At 45.5% G+C, this 19,090-nt stretch overlaps 1 protein-coding gene across 50 annotated transcripts in view; it reads right to left on the bottom strand.

Annotated features, from left to right (window-relative positions):
* Positions 1–19,090, bottom strand: part of LOC139232545 (heat shock protein DDB_G0288861-like) — a 990,854-nt gene that overhangs the window by 748,971 nt on the left and 222,793 nt on the right. For 45 of the 50 annotated variants that reach the window (XM_070862910.1, XM_070862948.1, XM_070862943.1 and 42 more), the window contains 3 exons: positions 8,289–8,366; positions 6,048–6,068; positions 2,306–2,389 (listed from right to left, as the gene is read on the bottom strand). In XM_070862910.1, the coding sequence (XP_070719011.1) occupies positions 2,306–2,389; positions 6,048–6,068; positions 8,289–8,366 (183 nt within the window). The remainder of the gene's footprint in view (positions 1–2,305; positions 2,390–6,047; positions 6,069–8,288; positions 8,367–19,090) is intronic. The other 5 variants (XM_070862950.1, XM_070862960.1, XM_070862962.1 and 2 more) reach the window with 3 other exon arrangements.

Below are 19,090 nucleotides of genomic sequence, written 5' to 3'. Positions count from 1 at the left end.
GCGGTGGTAAGGCCAATTCTGCGGCGGGAGCAGGACTTCCACGCTGGGGGCTAAAATTCCCTGCCCCAGAAGGTTACCGCCCCCAAGATGGGAGCCTGTGCGGGGAGGCAGAGGGAAGATGAGGGGAGACAGGGGCGGGGGATGGAGGGGAGAGTGGTGGAGGTGGGGTGGCCGGAGAAACCCAGGGCGGGGGACAGGAGGGGCCATATTGCAGCGGAGGTCTGGGGGGGAGAAGTGTGTTGGAGGGATGGGTCTGGGGGCTCTGTGCCTTGGTGCGGGGAGTGTTCTGAGTGGGTTGGACGGGTTGACTGCGCAGATGGCAGTTGGTGGATGTGGTGTGGTTGGCATCGCGGGAGCGTGGCTCCGGGGTGGCAGGGGCTGGGGGCTCGACATCCGGGGGTGTTCGTCATTTGGGAAGGATTCTGACGGGACGAGGCGGGTTGGGTGCGGGGGGAGTGTTCCCGGTGTTGGGTGAGTTCGGAGCCGGGGGGTGGCACGCTCTTGGGAGGGGGTGTGGGCTGTTTGGGGTTGGGATTGGGAGAGACTTCTTCACTCGGGGAGTTGTTGGCCTGTGGGGTTCCCTGCCGCGGAGAGTTGTTGATGCCAGTTCATTGGATGTGTTCGGAAGGGAGTTGGATGTGGTCCTTGCGGCTGGGGGGGTCGGGGGGGAGGCGTGGAGGGGGCGTGGGGGGGAGGTGCTGGGGTGGGTGATCAGCCATGATCTTGTTGAATGGCGGTGCAGGCTCGAAGGGCCAAATGGCCTACTCCTGCACCTATTTTCTATGTTTCTATAATGGGGCGCTGCGCACAAGATGACATCACGATCACTGGAGCGCAAGAGAGCGAGGCGGTAAGTATTAGCGCCAGAGCAAAACCGCCAAGGGAGTTCGTGGGCATCGGTGATCTCGCCGCTTAGAGCCCTGTTACCGCCCTCCAGTCACTAATGGGAGGCACAAACCAGGCCAATTTCTCCCCCTTGGATTCCCCATTCCATTCGAAGGGCTCAAAACCTGAGATGGTAAAGATTGCTTTACTGTATTCTAGTTTCATGAAAATAAATGTGAAACATGGCAATGAGTATTCCATCCAGCTCAGCCTAAACACAATAGATGAAAGTAAAATATTAACGACTTAAATAGGGCCAGTGATAAAGCAGAGTGGGTCAATCCAAATGCACAGTCAATATGAGTTTATGCACGAACAGAGGAAGCAAGGCAAGCCAGGAGATTCCACTACGCAAACAAGGCCCTGCAGCCAGCCACCATACGCAACCCCCCACCCCATAAGTAATGTCTGCATATATGCAAAACTGGGTACAGGGCTAGGCTGCCTCAACAGCTGCAGAGGTGGAGCAGCCTGCAGCCAGGCCCACACTAACAGTCATGCGCCTCGAGTCTTGTTGAAGATTGTACTCAGTAAGAAGAGTATATGCATTGCATAAATGGTTATCATGTAGAGAATTTTTTTGACTGCAGCACTTTGTCTATGGCCTTATGCATCGTTGCACGGAATACAAAGTATCTTGGAAGCTATAGTTGTAATAACTGACTGCATAATTTGACATTGAAAGGTTTCTACTTGCATAATGATGGGCAGTCATAGATTTTTTTATCTGCAGTCTTTCTATGTCTCCTTTTTTTGGCCAGTTCAAATATTTGCAAACAATTTTGATTAGCCCCTTTGCTATTCCAAAAAGTTACTGAATCAATTTAGGTTCATTCTCTTCCTTGAAAACATTTAAACAAAGAAGCCTGATATCTGCTTTGCACTTAGATACTCATTTTTAGCATCCTTTGGCAATTCACATTTATCTTTAATTGCTCACCTTTGCACTTTTCGTCAGGTCTGCCACTTTCTTCTGAATATCCTTCTAAGTGTGAGAGATGGATGAAACTGTCCATGCAATTGCACTCCACAGATACTGTATCCTCAGTCCCCCAAAATAACACTTTTTCAGGCATCATATCATAATCTATAAGTTGTATGGCTTTTTCTATCAAGCCCTTCATTATCACACAAAATAATTCAATTCATAGTTGGATTGACCTACTGTGCATATATATCCTAGTTAAGTCATTGTTCAGCTAGTGATAGAATGCCTCAGCAACAATATTACATGTACATTCTGATTAGGTCTTCAGTTGAGTGTATTGCATCTAATTTCACTGAAAGTTTGATATTATAAATAAATGAGAATGCAATAAAAAAAGAAACAAAACTCCCATCAAATTCATTCTCTGTGCACTAAAGATAATTTCTCCATAAGAGAATCAGACAGATTAATCGTTATGTCGTTACCACTTACATTAGTCTATCATCCCGCATGCACGTGTCAATTACATATCTCTGTCTGTAGTTCTTTTGATCTGGCCACATTTGATTGCAAAACCTACATTGCAAAGTAGGATGGAGTAAAAAGAAAGAGAGGATAATTTTGCATTTTCCAGATTACAAGTTAACTAAATGTACCTAACTTCATGATTGGTTTATATGAACAAATGTCAATCACAGGCCAGTTTCAAAGTAGTGAAATACAATGGGGCCGAAAATTACCTTCGCCCAAAACGGGTCGGATCTTCCGCTCCAGAAATATTTTTTCCGCCACGTGGGATGAGGTCGACTCTTTCGTTAAATTCAGCTCTTTGTCGTTTTTTTCTCGGTGGACCGGAAGTCGGTCATAATGGGAGCGGATGTGGGGTGGTAAGTACTGTAGAGCGGCGGGACAGAGTCTCCACCGCTGTCAGTTGGCAGCGGAGCAGCGGTAACATCACGTCGCGTGTGCGTCACCACGCTCTCCCCTTCATTTAAAGGGGAGAGCCTTTGGCATTTAGAAACTTTGGTCCACTGGGCCACCAGGGAGGGTTTCGGCTGAGCCAGTGTCCTGGCACCCAAGAGGGGGGTGCTAGGCTGCCTGTTGACGGTCTGGCCGAACCCAGGGGCAGAATTGTCGGCCCGACCTGGCAGTCGGCCGACAAGAAAAAAACATGCTGGCCACGGCAGTGCGCCCTTCCCTTGAAGGGCCGCCGTGCTGCCGTGGCTCACAGAGTGAAAGCAAGGTTCACTTACAGAAAAAGCTGTCGGGAGCACCGCGCGGCGGATTATAGATTTTTGGCGGGACGGAAATGGAGACCACCAGAAAAATCCCCGAGGTGAATTTAGCTGGCGGCGGCCAATAGACCGGAAGTCGGCGGGCGCTCGACGCTGCCGCCGCTTTCTGGCATTAAGTGGCCTTTTTGGGGAGCTGAATTTCGGCCCCAATCTATTTACACATTCATACTCCACTGATTAGTCATCTTTCAGAGGGTGTAATTAAATGAAAAGTGAGCAGTCCTTTTGAAGTAATATATGATGAGTTTTATTCTTCCAAAGAAAGTAAACCTCAATAGTTCCCCAAGCTGTTTTAAACTGTTGAGGTAAATTTTACTATTAGTACCTGTAGGGCAGTGCTTCACACAATGGGAGTTCATATTGGGAATTTGAGCAAGAGATTAGTCTGCCCACATAATTTCCATCCATTAAAATTTATTGGCAGAAGATTGTATGGGGTGCGATGAGCACCATGCCCAAATTCCCAATATGTGCCCCCACTCTGGGAGTATGAATTTGTAAAATCTACCGTGGTGCATTTTGTTTCAAACACTTAAGGGTCAAAATTGAGGCGGTGTCACTGGCTGAATGCTGATTTTAACGGCAGGCGTTAGGTGCTGCCTCCAATTGCAAAATTCAGTTTTGCCACCTCAAGATGAGAAAGCCGCGCTAAAAGTGACATTGCGCACTCATCCTCGAGTGCCAATGGAGCGGCATCTCAGGAGGCCTACTGAATTTCCCAACAGTAGGCTGCCAGCATGAGAGTTTAAAAAATGAAAAAAAAAGTTGCCGACACTTTCGTTCACACACACCCACACTTCCCCACTGATCCGATTAATACCTAAATGCAAAAAAAAACATAAAACACTTACCTTGATCCCTGGACGCTACCGCCCCGGGATCCCCGATGCCCCACCACCTTTCCCAAACTGTATGAACACCTGCCGGTAAAACCACCATACTCACCTAATTTCGAAGCCACGGCAGCTAGGGGACATTGCACACTCGATAATGTCACCATGTGGGTGGCGGCCGAGTGTGCAGCGGTATGTCTTGCCGCCGCCCAACTAAATTTCCAGACAGCCCAGGAACCCGGTCGCCACTGATGTTAAAGACTTAGCCGCCCCTCTCCGGTGGTAATCGGTATCGTTAAAAACAAATTTCGACCCCCTAGAATGTATGGCCTAAATAGGGACAGTTAACATGAACTTGTAATGGGCGACTAAGTTAAACGACTTCTTCAAATAATTTATTGAGTGTGTAGATGAAGGGAATGTGATGGGTGTATTATACATGGACATTCATAAAGCATTTGATAAAGGCCTAAAAGGACAATAGTTGCAAACATTTTGTATAAAGTAGCTGCATTGAAAGAGGGATAGCCAAACCAGAAAATAGGATTAAATGAATTATTTTGGATCAACTGGACCAGCCATGTAAATTTCATGGCTACTAGAGCAGGTCAGAGGCTGGATATTTTGCCGTAAAGTCTTTCCACTGCCTACAAGGCACAAGTCATGTTTGATGGAATGCTCTCCACTAGTTTGGATGGGTGCAACTACAACACTGAAGAAGCTCAATACCATCCAAGACAAAGCAGTAAGCTTAATCGGCAGCCCATCCACCCCAGCCCACCATGGCTGCAGCATATACTATCTACAAGATGCACTGCAGCAATTCACCAAGCCTTCCTTGACAACATGCCATTTGCTTTCTTAACTGCCTGCTGTACCTGCATGCCAACCTTCAATGACTGATGTACCATGACACCCAGGTCTCATTGCACCTCCCCTTTTCCTAATCTGTCACTATTCAGATAATAGTCTCACTGTTTTTACCACCAAAGTGGATAACCTCACATTTATCCACATTATACTTCATCTGCCATGTATTTTTCCACTCACCTAACTTATCCAAGTCGCTCTGCAGCCTCATAGCATCCTCCTCGCAGCTCACACTGCCACCCAACTTAGGTTAGATGCGGATAGAATGTTCCCGATGTTGGGGAAGTCCAGAACCAGGGGACACAGTCTTAGGATAAGGGGTAGGCCATTTAGGACTGAGATGAGGAGAAACTTCTTCAGTCAAAGAGAGTTGTTAACCTGTGGAATTCCCTGCTGCAGAGAGTTGTTGATGCCAGTTCATTGGATATATTCAAGAGGGAGTTAAATATACCCCTTACGGCTCAGGGGATCAAGGAGTATGGAGAGAAAGCAGGAAAGGGGTACTGAGGGAATGATCAGCCATGATTTTATTGAATAGTGGTGCAGGCTTGAAGGGCCGAATGGCCTACTCCTGCACCTATTTTCTATGTTTCTATTAAGGATCCATGTGGTATATTGGAGCTCAGCAACAGTTGGAGATTGGTGAATTCAGTTAATGCACAATGTTCCAACCCATTGAACACCCAGTCCCCTCACCATTAACATACAATACTAATTTGACTCAGTTAATAGAACTCAGCTCTGAGTTGAAAAGTCAAGGTTTCAAGCCCCAAGACTTGAGCACTTAATCTAGGCTAACATGCTAGTGAAATATTGAGGAAGGGCTTCATTGTTGTCTTTTGATTGAGATGTTAAATTAAGGTCCCATATGCCTATTCACTTTAATGCTAAAGATTACATGTCACTATTTGAAAATCAGGAAATTCTCCTGGTGTCCTGGCCAACATTCCTCCCTCAACCAACACCACCAAAAATCAGATTAACTTCATTTATCTCATTTGCTGCATGCAAGAACATAATGTATGCAAATTGACTCCTGCACTTGCCTACCTAACAACAGTGACAATACTTCAAAAAGTAATTCAATGAATGTTAAGCACGGTGAGATGTTCTGAGGATGTGCTAAAACTATATAAAGGTAAGTTCTTTCTTTCTCAGTGATTTACTCTTTCTCAGCAAGAGCATTCCTGAGAGAATTATTGCTGCAACAGGTAAGAGGCAGAGTGCTGTACTTACGGCAACGGAGACTGAACACGCCTGGTAAAACAAAGAAAATATTATCAACAATCTGCCTTCTATAGATTATTCACATCCTATTGAGGAACCACAAAGAGCTAAGATAAATATAGAAGTGGTAATTCTGGCTCCTCCTTCCAAAGAAACTTACACCCCCCACCCACCCCACTCCAGCATCCAACTGCCTCTTGAACGATTCCACATTTCTTGCCTCCACTATCCTTCCCACAAGACCATTTCAGGTATTAACCACTCTTTGTATGAGAAGACCTTTCTAGCTGTTTTTATACCGCAATTGGAGGTTCCAGAGAGCTGGCTACCTGAGCCATTTTCCCTTATTTAGTTCTGTAATGTGCAACATGTCTACCTGTAAATTGGCTGCATTGTCAGGGGATGGGGGGGGGGGCTGCAATGTTCAGCGCATACATAGGTTGGTTATGAGATTTTGGCAAACACATGGAGTAGTGCTGTCATGTTGGCAGAAGAGAGATAATGGAGATGCTTGTGCGTGTCTATATCACATCACCAAAATGCAATGTTGCCACTACAGCAGCATATTTACTAACCACAGTAAGTCTGATGCAAGCTAGGAAGACCCAGTGAAAAATGTGTCTTCTTAATTGTCAGTATGCAGGAGCAATTGAAAAATAATATGAAAGAAGCTTCTAAGTAGTCTTTCTCTCATCAGTTCTTCACTTGCCTTTTTGATAATATGTGCTCTTGTTCTACAATCATGGATTAATTTGAAGTAGTGTGACTGATTAACCTTCTCTATTCCACTTTGTATCCTATACCTTTATAAGGTCACCTTTCATTTATCTCCTTTCAAGGCTGAAGAATATGAGATTTTCTAATCTTTCCTAAGAACTCAGTCTCTGACAAAAGAGATCAGCCTTGTGACTGCTCTCTACATCACTTCCAGATCTTGGATGATTCCCTTGCACCTCAATTAAAATCCCCCCTATAGACTTTAATCTATTTAATACACTGGTTATCTAATGCTATATAAGGAGTCTAATCATAAATTAATCTCACCAATTTATAATCTCACACATTGATACCTGTAAATTTATAACCAGTGAACCAGTTAACACTGAATTACCATGACATAATTGAACTACCGTTGTAACTACCGTTATTCATTCTATTCGTTTAACCCTTTCTACTAAATAATTTGCAGACTTAATGGGGGTAGATTTCAACTTTGGCTGGGGCAAGAAACTGGTTGTATCGGATTGACCAACCCATTACACACCCATCCAAAATTCCTTTCTATCATCTTGTATAATGGCAGGCCAATCCAATACCACCAGTTTCCCACCTCCGCTGGAGTTAAAAGCTGTCCCCAAAGTCTAAATGGAAATGCTGCTGAATATGATTCTGAGGTTCATAAAGAAATGTCAGTTCATAACTTGATGGTCTGGCTTCTTCTTTGATGATATGGCAAAAAAAGAGTTCACTCAGTAGCTTGTGCATATCCTAATGGGAGGTTGGTAGTATAAGTGTTAAATTAATCTGAACTTATTGATTTAAGACAATTTTGAAACCAAATTAAGGCATCATTTACTTCTAGGAATACACTGGGCAGTAAAATCCAGGCTGTTCCTTGATGAGGAGTTAAGGTGAGGTTGCTAAGGATTTGTCCTGCCCTTGATAAATATTCTTGTCAGGGTATCGATCCCACTGTTCTTACATGGGTCATTCCAGGCTACCATCGTGAATATTAGGAAGATTCACCCATCAGATGTGCAGATGCAAATGGAAAATTACAGATAGATTGTTTGCTCACCATCCAATTCATCAGATTCCACACAAGCCACAACAGCATGACTACTCAGTACAGAGCAGCATGATTCCCCAATGCCCAGGGAGCCATACACGGTGCCCATGTGTCCTCCTTTCATCAATCACATGATTTACACCAATTGGAAAATATTCCACATTCTCAACTTTTTGCTTAGCTGTGACCAGCAAGCCTGCATCTTGCAAATAAATGCTCACTTTCCTGGGAACTGCCACAATACACTGATTTTAAGTCGCACTCCTTCACTCAGCTGTCTGGATGAATCCTGAGAGATCAAGGCTACCCTCTCCAAGGTAACCTTGACACCTCAGCACCTTCCCAGGATACCTTCTGCACACTGCTATAACAAGGCACCATAGAGCAAACTAGTGGAATTTTGAAAGCACACTTCAGGTGCCTAGATTGGTCTGAAAGTATACCAGCAGTAGGGCACTAACCTATAGGTTTGCATGCAGCTAATTAAATTATCATTCCCATCATACATCCTTTCGTCAAAATATCCAGGACTGAAAGACCTAAAAGACAAAAACAATATAGAACAAAACAGGCCAGGAAAACAATAATTTTCCGTTTTGTCTATTACAAGCATATAGTCTGATTTAGGTGCGTATCATATATAAATCATGAAGATATATTTACAACAGGGTAATGAGCTGGATTTTCGCTTGGATTGCGCCTCTGCTGGCGCCCCAGAAGGGTGGTAATAGGTCTGTAAATGGTTACTGCCCGGGCGGCCAGTTTCCAGCACCCTTCCGGGAAATTTGGTGCCGGTTTTGTGGTGGCGCTGAGTAGTACCGCCTGGGAGTGTCGCGTCAGGGTGCAATGCCCCCTCCCGGTATCGTCCCAATCTCAAAACCTGTTTCGTGCTGACCCTACAGCACCCTGTAGCCAACCCGCCAGAGAAAGCTGGCGGTCAGAGCTGTACCGGCGGCGGAGAGGAATGACTGCAGGAAGTAAGTATGATTTTTTTGGTTTTGTTTTATTTTTGCGATTTATCCTTATTTGGGGTGAGCAATATATTGGGAATGTTTCTTGTACTGATTTTTTTTCCCAGGGAGGCCTCTCTTAGGGTTTCCGAAGCCGGCTCTTTAGCAACGGAGTTTCAGTTGCTTACCCGGCTTAGTGCCCTAAGAAATGTGTAGAACTCTCCACTCCACTATCAGGGCGCAGCAACCGAATTTGTTGGTTGCCATCGCAAACCATTTCCCGCCGCAAAATTTACCGACCCGCCACCATTACTGCCCTAAGAAGCCTCCAACTGAAAATCCAGCCCATAGTATCTACATAACTTTTTCATCAACACTCAAAAGTCTAGAAATTCAATCGAGCTATGCTAGAAGTGCGCCGCCTGTTATATTGGATCAGGCTGCTCCATAGGCATACAGGGCACATGGCAGAATTATTTTAAGCAATTCAATTAGGGTCCTACACTTTTTATAGGATCCTTTGCGATATTGGGCTGCCCCAGTGTCTGGCTCATCGTATGATAATTGCGCCCAACAACTCATGGCACTAAGCTTTGCCCATATTGCAGACTTCCCCAAGGTGCAAGGTGCCATAGATTGCACTCACAATGCCTGGCTTGTGCCCCATCACCAGTATTTTTCTGAATAGAAAGAGATTCCACTCTCTCAACATCCAGCTTGTTTACAACCACAGGCAGCATATCATGTAGGTCTGTACCCAGTTTCCTGGCAGCAATCCTGATTCATTTATTCTGCGTCAGTCCTCTGTGCCACCTTTGTTCCAACCAGGTCATCAGATTACATGCTGGCTACTGGATGATAAGGGATATCCCCTTCAAACTTAGCTCACGACTCCTGTCAGGAACCTGAGAACAGCTGCAGAGCTGGCCCACGAGAGCCTGAAACATCACTGAGCAAACAGTTGGCATGCTCAAGCAACGCGCCCACTGCCTGGACCATTCAGGAGCTTTTCAATACAACTCTGAGCAAGGACCCAGATTTCTGGTGGTCTGCTGCATGGTCCATAACTTTGCCATCATGTTGGACCGGCCCTTACCACCACCAAAAGACCACTGTTGTTCACAGTTTATATTAATGATTTAGACTTATGAATCAAAAACACAATTTCTAAATTTGCAGATGACACCAAATTGGGGACGATAGTCAATACTGAGGAGGACTGCAATAAATTACAGGAGGAAATTAATAAACTTGCAGAATGGGTATATAATTGGCAAATGAAGTTCAACATAAATGTGAGGTATTATATTTTGGTAGGAAGAATAGGTAGGTCATTTATTACTTGGAGGGTGCAAGTCTAGGTGGGGTAGAGGAACAAAGGGATCTCGAAGTACAAATACACAAAACACTAAAAGTTGCGACACAGGTTAGGAAGACCATAAAATAAGCAAACCAAGCAGTAGGCTTTGTTTCTAGAAGTATAGAATTGAAAAATAGGGAAGTTTTGCTGAACCTGTATCAAACCTTGGTTAGACCACACTTAAGAGTACTGCATAAAGTTCTGGTCATCATATTATAAAAAGGATACCAAGGCACTGGAGAGGGTGCAGAGAAGATTTACAAGGATGATACCAGAAATGCGAGGGTATACCTATCAGGAAAGGATGAACAGGTTGAGTCTCCTTTCGCTTGAAAAAAGGCTGAGGGGTGACCTAATAGAGGTCTTTAAAATGATATAAGGTTTTGATCAAGTGGATACAGATTTTCACTTGTGGGGAAGAGCATAACTAGAGGCCACCAATACAAGATAGTTACCAAGAAATCCAATAGGGAATTCAGAAGAAAATTCTTTACCCAAAGAATGGCGAGAATGTGGAACTTGCTACCACAGGGAGTGGTTGAAGCGAATAGTATCTGTAGTGTATGTAGGCATGTTCAGTAATGACTCCACGAGGCAGGTATGATACTTAAACTGTGTAGACCTGTAGACCTTTATATGCAGCTCCTCGAGTGAGGACACCAAGCTGTGAGCTCCTTTATATACTGGGTGCTGTTGCGGGGGGGGGATGACTCATCAGGAGAGGGCAGCAGCAGCCAAGTTCATGGCATCATGGGTGGCTCTGCTGCACAGGAGGGCAGGAAAAAGACTGGGAGAGCTATAGTGGTAGGGGATTCTATTGTAAGGAGAATAGATAGATGTTTCTGCAGCCACAATCGAGACATAGAAACATAGAAAATAGATGCAGGAGTAGGCCATTCAGCCCTTCTAGCCTGCACCGCCATTCAATGAGTTCATGGCTGAACATGCAACTTCAGTACCCCATTCCTGCTTTCTCGCCATATCCCTTGATCCCCCTAGTAGTAAGGACTTCATCTAACTCCCTTTTGAATATATTTAGTGAATTGGCCTCAACTACTTTCTGTGGTAGAGAATTCCACAGGTTCACCACTCTCTGGGTGAAGAAGTTTCTCCTCATCTCGGTCCTAAATGTCTTACCCCTTATCCTTAGACTGTGACCCCTGGTTCTGGACTTCCCCAACATTGGGAACATTCTTCCTGCATCTAACCTGTCTAACCCCGTCAGAATTTTAAACGTTTCTATGAGGTCCCCTCTCATTCTTCTGAACTCCAGTGAATACAAGCCCAGTTGATCCAGTCTTTCTTGATAGGTCAGTCCCACCATCCCGGGAATCAGTCTGGTGAATTTTCGCTGCACTCCCTCAATAGCAAGAATGTCTTTCCTCAAGTTAGGAGACCAAAACTGTATACAATACTCCAGGTGTGGCCTCACCAATGCCCTGTACAACTGTAGCAACACCTCCCTGCCCCTGTACTCAAATCCCCTCGCTATGAAGGCCAACATGCCATTTGCTTTCTTAACCGCCTGCTGTACCTGCATGCCAACCTTCAATGACTGATGTACCATGACACCCAGGTCTCTTTGCACCTCCCCTTTTCCTAATCTGTCACCATTCAGATAATAGTCTGTCTCTCTGTTTTTACCACCAAAGTGGATAACCTCACATTTATCCACATTATACTTCATCTGCCATACATTTGCCCACTCACCTAACCTATCCAAGTCACTCTGCAGCCTCATAGCATCCTCCTCGCAGCTCACACTGCCACCCAACTTAGTGTCATCCGCAAATTTGGAGATACTACATTTAATCCCCTCGTCCAAATCATTAATGTACAATGTAAACAGCTGGGGCCCCAGCACAGAACCTTGCGGTACCCCACTAGTCACTGCCTGCCATTCTGAAAAGTACCCATTTACTCCTACTCTTTGCTTCCTGTCTGACAACCAGTTCTCAATCCACGTCAGCACGCTACCCCCAATCCCATGTGCTTTAACTTTGCACATTAATGTCTTGTGTGGGACCTTGGCGAAAGCCTTCTGAAAGTCCAAATATACCACATCAACTGGTTCTCCCTTGTCCACTTTACTGGAAACATCCTCAAAAAATTCCAGAAGATTTGTCAAGCAGGATTTCCCTTTCACAAATCCATGCTGACTTGGACCTATCATGTCACCTTTTTCCAAATGCGCTGCTATGACATCCTTAATAATTGATTCCATCATTTTACCCACTACTGAGGTCAGGCTGACCGGTCTATAATTCCCTGTTTTCTCTCTCCCTCCTTTTTTAAAAAGTGGGGTTACATTGGCTCCCCTCCACTCGATAGGAACTGATCCAGCGTCAATGGAATGTTGGAAAATGACTGTCAATGCATCCGCTATTTCCAAGGCCACCTCCTTAAGTACTCTGGGATGCAGTCCATCAGGCCCTGGGGATTTATCGGCCTTCAATCCCATCAATTTCCCCAACACAATTTCCTGACTAATAAAGATTTCCCTCAGTTCCTCCTCCTTACTAGACCCTCCGACCCCCTTTATATCCGTAAGGTTGTTTGTGTCCTCCTTAGTGAATACCGAACCAAAGTACTTGTTCAATTGGTCTGCCATTTCTTTGTTCCCCGTTATGACTTCCCCTGATTCTGACTGCAGGGGACCTACATTTGTCTTTACTAACCTTTCTCTTTTTACATATCTATAGAAACTTTTGCAATCTGCCTTAATGTTCCCTGCAAGCTTCCTCTCGTACTCTATTTTCCCTGCTCTAATCAAACCCTTTGTCCTCCTCTGCTGAGTTCTAAATTTCTCCCAGTCCCCGGGTTCGCTGCTATTTCTGGCCAATTTGTATGCCACTTCCTTGGCTTTAATACTATCCCTGATTTCCCTTGATAGATATGTTGCCTCCCTGGTGCAAGGGTCAAAGATGTCTCGGAATGGCTGCAGGACATTTTGGAGGGGGAGGGTGAACAGCCAGGTGTCGTGGTACCAACGATATAGGTAAAAAAAATGGGATGAGGTCCTACAAGCTGAATTTAGGGAGCTAGGAGTTAAATTAAAAAGCAGGACATCAAAAGATAGTAATCTCAGGATTGCTACCACTGCCACGTGCTCGTCAGAGTAGAAATAGCAGGATAGTTAAGATGAATACATGGCTTGAAGAGTGGTGCAAGAAGGAGGGATTCAAATTGTTGGGACATTGGAACTGGTTCTGGGGGAGGTGGGACCAGGGCAAACTGGACGGTCTGCACTTGGGCAGGACCAGAACCAATGTCCTAGAGGGAGTGTTTGCTAGTGCTGTTGGAGAGGGGTTAAACTAATATGGCAGGGGGATGGGAACCTATGCAGGGAGAGAGAGGGAAGTAAAATGGGGGCACAAGCAAAAGATAGAAAGAAGAAAAGTAAAAGTGGAGGGCAGAGAAATCCAAGGCAAAAAACCAAAAAGAGCCACATTACAGCAAAATTCTAAAGGAGCAAAGTGTGTTAAAAAGACAAGCCTTAAAGCTCTGTGCCTCAATGCGAGGAGTATTCGTAATAAGATGGACGAATTAACTGCACAGGCAGCTATTAACGAATATGACATAATTGGGATTACGGAGAAATGGCTCCAGCGTGACCAAGGCTGGGAACTCAACATCCAGGGGTATTCAACATTCAGGAAGGATAGACCGAAAAGAAAAGGAGGTGGGATAGCGTTGCTGGTTAAAGAGGTAATTAACGCAATAGTAAGGAAGGACACTACCTTGGATGATATTGAATCGCTATGGGTAGAGCCGCGGAATAGCAAAGGGCAGAAAATGCTAGTGGGAGTTGTGTACAGACCACCAAACAGTAGTAGTGAGGTTGGGGACAGCATCAAACAAGAAATTAGGGATGTGTGCAATAAAGGTACAGAAGTTATCATGGGCGACTTTAATCTACATACAGATTGGGCTAACCAAACTGGTAGCAATACGGTGGAGGAGGATTTCCTGAAGTGTATAAGGGATGGTTTTCTCGACCAGTATGTCGAGGAACCAACTAGAGGGCTGGCCATCCTAGACTGAGTGATGTGTAATGAGAAAGGCCTAATTAGCAATCTTGTTGTGCGAGGTCCTTCGGGGAAGAGTGACCATAATAAGATAGAATTCTTTATTAAGATGGAGAGTGACACAGTTAATGTAGAGACGAGGGTCCTGAACTTAAGGAAAGATAACTTCGATGGTATGAGACGTGAATTGGCTAGGATAGACTGGAGAATGATACTTAAAGGGTTGACGGTGCAGAGGCAATGGCAGACATTTAAATACCACATGGATGAACTATAACAATTGTACATCCCTGTGTGGCGTAAGAATAAAAGAGGGAAGGTGACTCAACCGTGGCTAACAAGAGAAATTAGGGAAAGTGTTAAATCCAAGGAAGTGGCATATAAATTGGCCAGAAAAAGCAGCAAATCTGAGAACTGGGAGACATTCAGAATTCAGCAGAGGAGGACAAAGGGTTTAATTAGGAGGGGGAAAATAGAGTATGACAGGAAGCTTGCTGGGAACATAAAAACTAACTGCAAAAGCTTCTATAGATATGTGAAGACAAACGTAGGTCCCTTGCAGTCAGAATCAGGTGAATTTATAATGGGGAACAAAGAAATGGCAGAACAATTGAACAAATACTTTGGTTCTGTCTTCACGAAGGAAGACACAAATAACCTTCTGGAAATACTCGGGAATGGAGGGTCTAGCGAGAAGGAGGAACTGAAGGAAATCCTTATTAGTCAGGAAATTGTGTAAGGGAGATTAATGGTATTGAAAGCCGATAAATCCCCAGGGCCTGATAGTCTGCATCCCAGAGTACTAAAGGAAGTGGCCCGAGAAATAGTGGATGCATTGGTGATCATTTTCCAACAGTCTATCGACTCCGGATCAGTTCCTATGGACTGGAGGGTAGCTAATGTAACACTACTTTTTAAAAAGGGAGGGAGAGAGAAAACAGGGAATTATAGACCGGTTAAGCCTGACATCGGTAGTGGGGAAAATGTTGGAATCAATTATTAAAGATGAAATAGCAGTGCATTTGGAAAGCAGTGGCAGGATCAGTCCAAGTCAGCATGGATTTATGAAAGGGAAATCATGCTTGAAGAATCTTCTAGAATTTTTTGAGGATGTAACTGGTAGAGTGGACAAGGGAGAACCAGTGGATATGGTGTATTTGGACTTTCAAAGACTTTTGACAAGGTCCCACACAAGAGATTGGTGTGCAAAATTAAAGCACATGGTAATGGGGGTAATGTATTGACATGGATAGAGAACTGGTTGGCAGACAGGAAGCAGAGAGTCGGGATAAACGGGTCCTTTTCAGAATGGCAGGCAGTGACAAGTGGAGTGCCGCAGGGCTCAGTGCTGCGACCCCAGCTATTTACAATATACATCAATGATTTAGATGAAGGAATTGAGTGTAATATCTCCAAGTGTGCAGATGACACTAAGCTGGGTGGCAGTGCGAGCTGCAAGGAGGAGGTTAGGAGGCTGCAGGGGCACTTGGACAGGTTAGGCAAATGGGCAAATACATGGCAGATGCAGTACAATGTGGATAAATGTGAGATTATCCACTTTGGTGGCAAAAACATGAAGGCAGAATATTATCTGAATGGCGCCAGATTCGGAAAAGAGGAGGTGCAACAAGACCTGGGTGCCATGGTACATCAGTCATTGAAAGTTGGCATGCAGGTACAGCAGTCGGTAAAGAAGGCAAATGGTATGTTGGCCTTCATAGCTAGGGGATTTGAGTATAGGAGCAGGGAGGTCTTACTGCAGTTGTACAGGGCCTTGGTGAGGACTCACCTGGAATATTGTGTTCAGTTTTGGTCTCCTAATCTGAGGAAGGACGTTCTTGCTATTGAGGGAGTGCAGCGAAGGTTCACCAGATTGGTTCCTGGGATGGCAGGACTGACATATGAGGAGAGACTGGATCGACTGGGCCGACTGGGCCTGTATTCACTGGAATTTAGAAGGATGAGAGGGAATCTCATAGAAACATATAACATTCTGATGGGACTGGACAAGTTAAGATGCAGGAAGAATGTTCCCGATGTTGGGGAAGTCCAGAACCAGAGGTCAAAGTCTAAGGATAAGAGGTAAGCCATTTAGGACCGAGATGAGGAGAAACTTCTTCACTCAGAGAGTTGTTAACCTGTGGAATTCTCTACCGCAGAGAATTGTTGATGCCAAGTTCGTTCGAGATATTCAAGAGGTAGTTAGATATGGCCCTTACGGCTAAAGGGATGAAGGGGTATGGAGAGAAAGCAGGAAAGTGGTACTGAGGTGAATGATCAGCCATGATCTTATTGAATGGTGGTGCAGGCTCGAAGGGCCGAATGGCCTACTCCTGCACCTATTTTCTATGTTACTATATCTCCAACAGCAGCAACCTCTGATGCACAGGTAAGGTGTGTACATTGTAAGGGTACATTCAATTTTGCATAACAGTGTTACAAACATCACACAGTAAGCAGGCATGCTGAAACAACAACACTCCCCCCTAAGCATTTTTTGTATCCTTATTGTCATGACCTGGGGAGGTGATCAGTGGTGTACTATGAGAGGTTGTGATGAGGGTTGTGTGGTTGCCAAGTGTGTGAGGGAAGGGAAACGTATGAGGCCAGCCTCAAGCATGTGTTTGAGGCTGGCCTCATACGTTTCCCTTCCCTCACACACAGACCATGTGGGTGTCACTGTTGTGGGATCCCTCAGCGGGGTAGCCACAGCAGCAGTCGGTCGGGTGCAGATACTGTGATGTGGATAGTTGTGTGGTGGTGGGCAGGACCACAGGACTGGGTGGGCTCCTTGTCCACCGACTGGGATTAGGGTCAGGTCATCCCAGGGTTTGCCAGGGAAGCTGGAAGGTATTGGCCTCACGCTCCTGATGTTGGCCCTGGTGGCCAGGGGTTGTAGGGCTGGTCTGATGCAGGTTGCCATTAGTGGTGGCTGTGCTGCCCATTGACCACTGTCCCTGTAGTGGGTCTGCTCCCACTGGGTGTTTGTGTGTCCTGCAAGGGGCATCACATTCGTTCCAAAGGGACAGGCTACATGGTCGAGTACCCTGCTGGACCTGGGGGTCTCCCACAGGGGGATTCCATTGGTATCAGCATGGTCCCTGTCGGACCCAATGTCCTTTGGCAGTGTCTTACAGTATACATGACACCTTGGCTCTGATCACACATAGTCGAGCCTGCATTGTACATTCTAGCATTTGCACACTTTTAGGTGTCCTGGTTTCAACAGACATGGTTACATTAGGCATTTCACATTCTCTATCATTATTGTTAAGCATAACAAATTTGTTCTTAACCTACTGACATCTGCATTCATCTTATTACTCACATTAGTTAAACCAGCATCACAATTCATGGTTACATTGCATACATTTTCATACTTGCACCCTTTAATTGCATCTTTAGCTTTAAAGTCCTTGTATTCAAATAGTTGAAACTGTTCCTTTAAATTTCTTTGGTTACCGGTCTCCTTTAATGGAGCCTTCCCATCCGATTGGCCGCTCGGTGCCACATGTCGCTCCTCCAACGCTGCCCCCCGTGGTATGGCCGCGGCCATTTTGATTTTAGGTTCTGCTCCTCGTGGTGCGGCAGCCATCTTCTGGCTCTCCCTCAGGTAGATTGTTGTGCTCTTTTCTTCTCCTGGACGTCGGGAATCCACTTCTTTCATCGATGTTCTTCTTTTCAAGTGCTGCCTCGGCCCGGAAAATGGAGTTTTGATTCTCGGTCCTGGAGATTTCGCCGGGGTGCTGTGGCGTCGTCACTGCGCCGTCGAGCTGGACAGTGGAACCTCCAGATGCAGCAATGGACCCATGTTCGAGGTCGATTGCCGGTGCCCGGAGGCCTGCGAGCAGCTTCGCTTGGGCAGGATGCCATTGTGGTCGATTGCCGGGATTCATCCAAAGTTCTTCAAAGATCGCTTGGCTCATTGCAGACTGGCTCGCCCGTGTCACTCTCCATAGAAACTGGGGTCCTATCGACATCTACTTTCATCGCCCACGGAGAACTTTCGGTGGAGCAGGTATGAGTTCCATGCTCTTCTTCCAGGGGTTGAGCAACTTCACCTTCATCTGTGTCGGAGCCCCAGTGATCAGCCATCTCATCAGAGACGCGGAGAGTAGAGCTTTTTCTGCACATTCTTTGAAGGTGCCCTTTCTTTTTACATGCATAGTCTTTGTAGCGGCACTGGTGGTTTCCTCCACAGCGCCAGCATGGGGCCATCCGGTTTGCCCCATGAGGCGGACTCAGGATTGCGGGACTCGAGGCAGCGTTTCTGCCCTTAGAAGTATCCATGCGTTGCACTGCTCTCGTCAGTTTCGAGTCCCTGGGTGCTTCATTTAGGTGGTCGTCAAAGTCGCACTATGCAGCCAGTCTCCTTAAGTGTTCCAATCTTTCTACAAAAGCATCCCAATCTTTCCCATCGGTAAATTGCTGAAAGATGCTGAGATTCGAAATGCTGAGCGTGTGGTTCGTGACCTCGTATTCTCATTTCTCATCGCCAGTTGTAGTGTATGTAGGCACCTTTAGTAATGACTCCCTGAGGCAGGGTATGATACTTAAACTGTGTAGACCTGTAGTCCTTTATTTGCAGTGTGCAGGTAACCCTTAGGTCTCCAACAGCAGCACCCTCTGGTGTACAGGTAAGGTATGTACAGTGCAAGGGTACATTCAGTGTTGCATAACAGTGTTACAAACATCACACAGTAAACAGGCATGCATATACAATGGTATCGATGCATTTAAGGGGAGGCTACACAAGCATATGAGGGAGAAGGGAATAGAGGGTTATGCTGATAGAGTTAGATGAGGAAAGACAGGAGGAGGCTCAAGTGGAGTATAAATGCCGGCATGGACTGGTTGGGCCAAATGGCCTATTTCTGTGTCATATAATCCCATGTAATCAAATGGGTAGCACCAAGTGCAGCAGG

Source organism: Pristiophorus japonicus, chromosome 20 (assembly GCF_044704955.1).
Source record: "Pristiophorus japonicus isolate sPriJap1 chromosome 20, sPriJap1.hap1, whole genome shotgun sequence".
Classification (NCBI taxonomy): domain Eukaryota; kingdom Metazoa; phylum Chordata; class Chondrichthyes; family Pristiophoridae; genus Pristiophorus; species Pristiophorus japonicus.
This window is presented reverse-complemented; position numbering and strand designations above follow the sequence as displayed.